The sequence below is a fragment of the Zalophus californianus genome, chromosome 9, assembly GCF_009762305.2.
Source record: "Zalophus californianus isolate mZalCal1 chromosome 9, mZalCal1.pri.v2, whole genome shotgun sequence".
Classification (NCBI taxonomy): Eukaryota; Metazoa; Chordata; class Mammalia; order Carnivora; family Otariidae; genus Zalophus; species Zalophus californianus.
The window spans coordinates 110,926,705-110,928,701 of record NC_045603.1 but is presented as its reverse complement, the minus strand read 5'-3'; the positions used below and the strand labels follow the sequence as shown (position 1 = coordinate 110,928,701).

The following is a 1,997-nucleotide window of genomic DNA, read 5'->3' as shown; positions in this document are numbered from 1 at the left end:
CTCAGTTTTCACAACATATTTACATGATCAGTGTTTTTAGACTCTTGTTAAAGACAAATGCAAGCATAAATAATTAGGACTAAAGGGCGAATTGACACCTGGAAATTTTTCCAAAATTGTATAGCCAGGGCTGCCTGACACTAGAAAATTAGTAATGGGTTTAAAAGTTAAGCTATGTAGGGCGCCTGGGTGGCTCACTCGTTAAGCATTCAGGTCGTGATCCCAGGGTCCTGGGATCGAGCCCGGCATCGAGCCCCGCATCGAGCCCCGCATCGAGCCCCGCATCGAGCCCCGCATTGGGCTCCCGGCTCCGCGAGAAGCCTGCTTCTCCCTCTCCCAACCCCCCTGCTTGTGTTCCCTCTCTTGCTGTGTCTCTCACTGTCAAATAAATAAAATCTTTAAAAAAAAAAAAGTTAAGCTATGTAACCAGCCAATCAATTAATAAAAGATATATTTTAATTTTAATTTTAATTTATTTTAATCAATAATTAAAGATATATTTTAATTTCTTCTCTTATATCCTTTAAATTAAATATGAACTCATTTAAGCTTTATATATAACTCAAATATAGGCACTAAGAAATAACCCTAAAATTAATACAAATTGATGATCAATAACTCATTATTTAAGTCTATTTACAGCACATGAAAAACCTTTGGTACTTGTCACAAGTAAGCAGTAATACAATGTTTCAACGTAAAACACAGCTAAAATAGAAATAATATTTCTTGATTTAAAAATGAAGATACTTCCCTAACTTTCAGAACAAGGCAAAGATGTCTGCTTTCAGGGAAAAGGCCCAGGGTTTGAAACATGGCGGACGACGTGGACCAGCAACAAACTACCAACACTGTAGAAGAGCCCCTGGATCTCATCAGGCTCAGCCTGGATGAGCGAATTTATGTGAAAATGAGAAATGACAGAGAGCTTCGAGGCAGATTACATGCTTATGATCAGCATTTAAATATGATATTGGGAGATGTGGAAGAAACTGTGACTACTATAGAAATTGATGAGGAAACATACGAAGAGATATATAAATCAACAAAACGGAATATTCCAATGCTTTTTGTCCGGGGAGATGGTGTTGTACTAGTTGCCCCTCCTTTAAGAGTTGGCTGAAACAAAGAATTTATCATGTATGGAATATAGGAGCTTTTGTATGATTGCCTCTTTAAATGTAGAAGACATTCAAAAGAGAAACCTGCGTAAATTTTGATATTAAGAAATGACCAAGGATTCTTCCACTCCTGAAACGAGTTGATTTGCGGATAACTAAAAAATTCTTAAGCTAAAGGGCATTTTAATTTTTTTCCAACCCTTTCAATAAATGTGATCACCAAGATGCAGAAAAAAAAAAAAAAGATGTCTGCTTTCACCACTCCTACTCAACATTGTACTGGTGGTTCGACCAAGTATCTGGCAATAACTAAATTTGTAGATAAAACTCTATGTACACTTATATAATTTGGTACAGTAGCTAAGACACACAAACAAATCACATTACTAAAATCCATATGCTTGGATGGGAGGATTAAACAAAATAAAAGCACCTACCCCAAACCTGGCATTTGGTAGGTGGTCAGCAAATGATAAACTTGAAGTTCTGTGGAGTTTTTCAACACTTCGTGAAAGAGTAATTTGTTATTAAGTAGTGGAAGATGGATCTTTACAGGTTTATACAGGCAAGGGATGAAAATAGACTTCTTTCTGGGGTGCCTGGGTGGCTCAGTCAGTTAAGCGCCTGACTCTTGGTTTCGGCTCAGGTCATGATCTCATGGGTCCTGAGATGGAGTCCGGAACCCCGCATCAGGCTCCCCGCTCAGCGACAGTCTGCTTGGAATTCTTTCCCTCTCCCTACCCCTCTGCTCATCTCCCACTTGCACTCTCTCTCTCTTCCTCTTTCTCCCATAAATCAATCAATCAATCAATCAATCTTTTAGAAAAGACAATATATTTCTTTCTTAGTTTGGGTTCCTCCAGAAGCTGACCTTGA

General features: G+C 38.5%; 1 protein-coding gene across 1 annotated transcript; it reads left to right on the top strand.

Moving 5' to 3' along the window:
* Positions 1-796: 796 nt before the first annotated feature.
* Positions 797-1,365, top strand: LOC118357375 (U6 snRNA-associated Sm-like protein LSm3). Its single transcript, XM_035729364.1, has one exon. The coding sequence runs from the start codon at positions 815-817 to the stop codon at positions 1,121-1,123; it is 309 nt and encodes a 102-aa protein (XP_035585257.1). The 5' UTR covers positions 797-814; the 3' UTR covers positions 1,124-1,365.
* The last annotated feature ends 632 nt before the right edge of the window (positions 1,366-1,997 follow it).

Bases quoted from the DNA above. Each gene is read 5' to 3' on its own strand.
- LOC118357375 (XM_035729364.1), top strand. From the start codon at position 815: ATGGCGGACGACGTGGACCAGCAACAAACTACCAACACTGTAGAAGAG.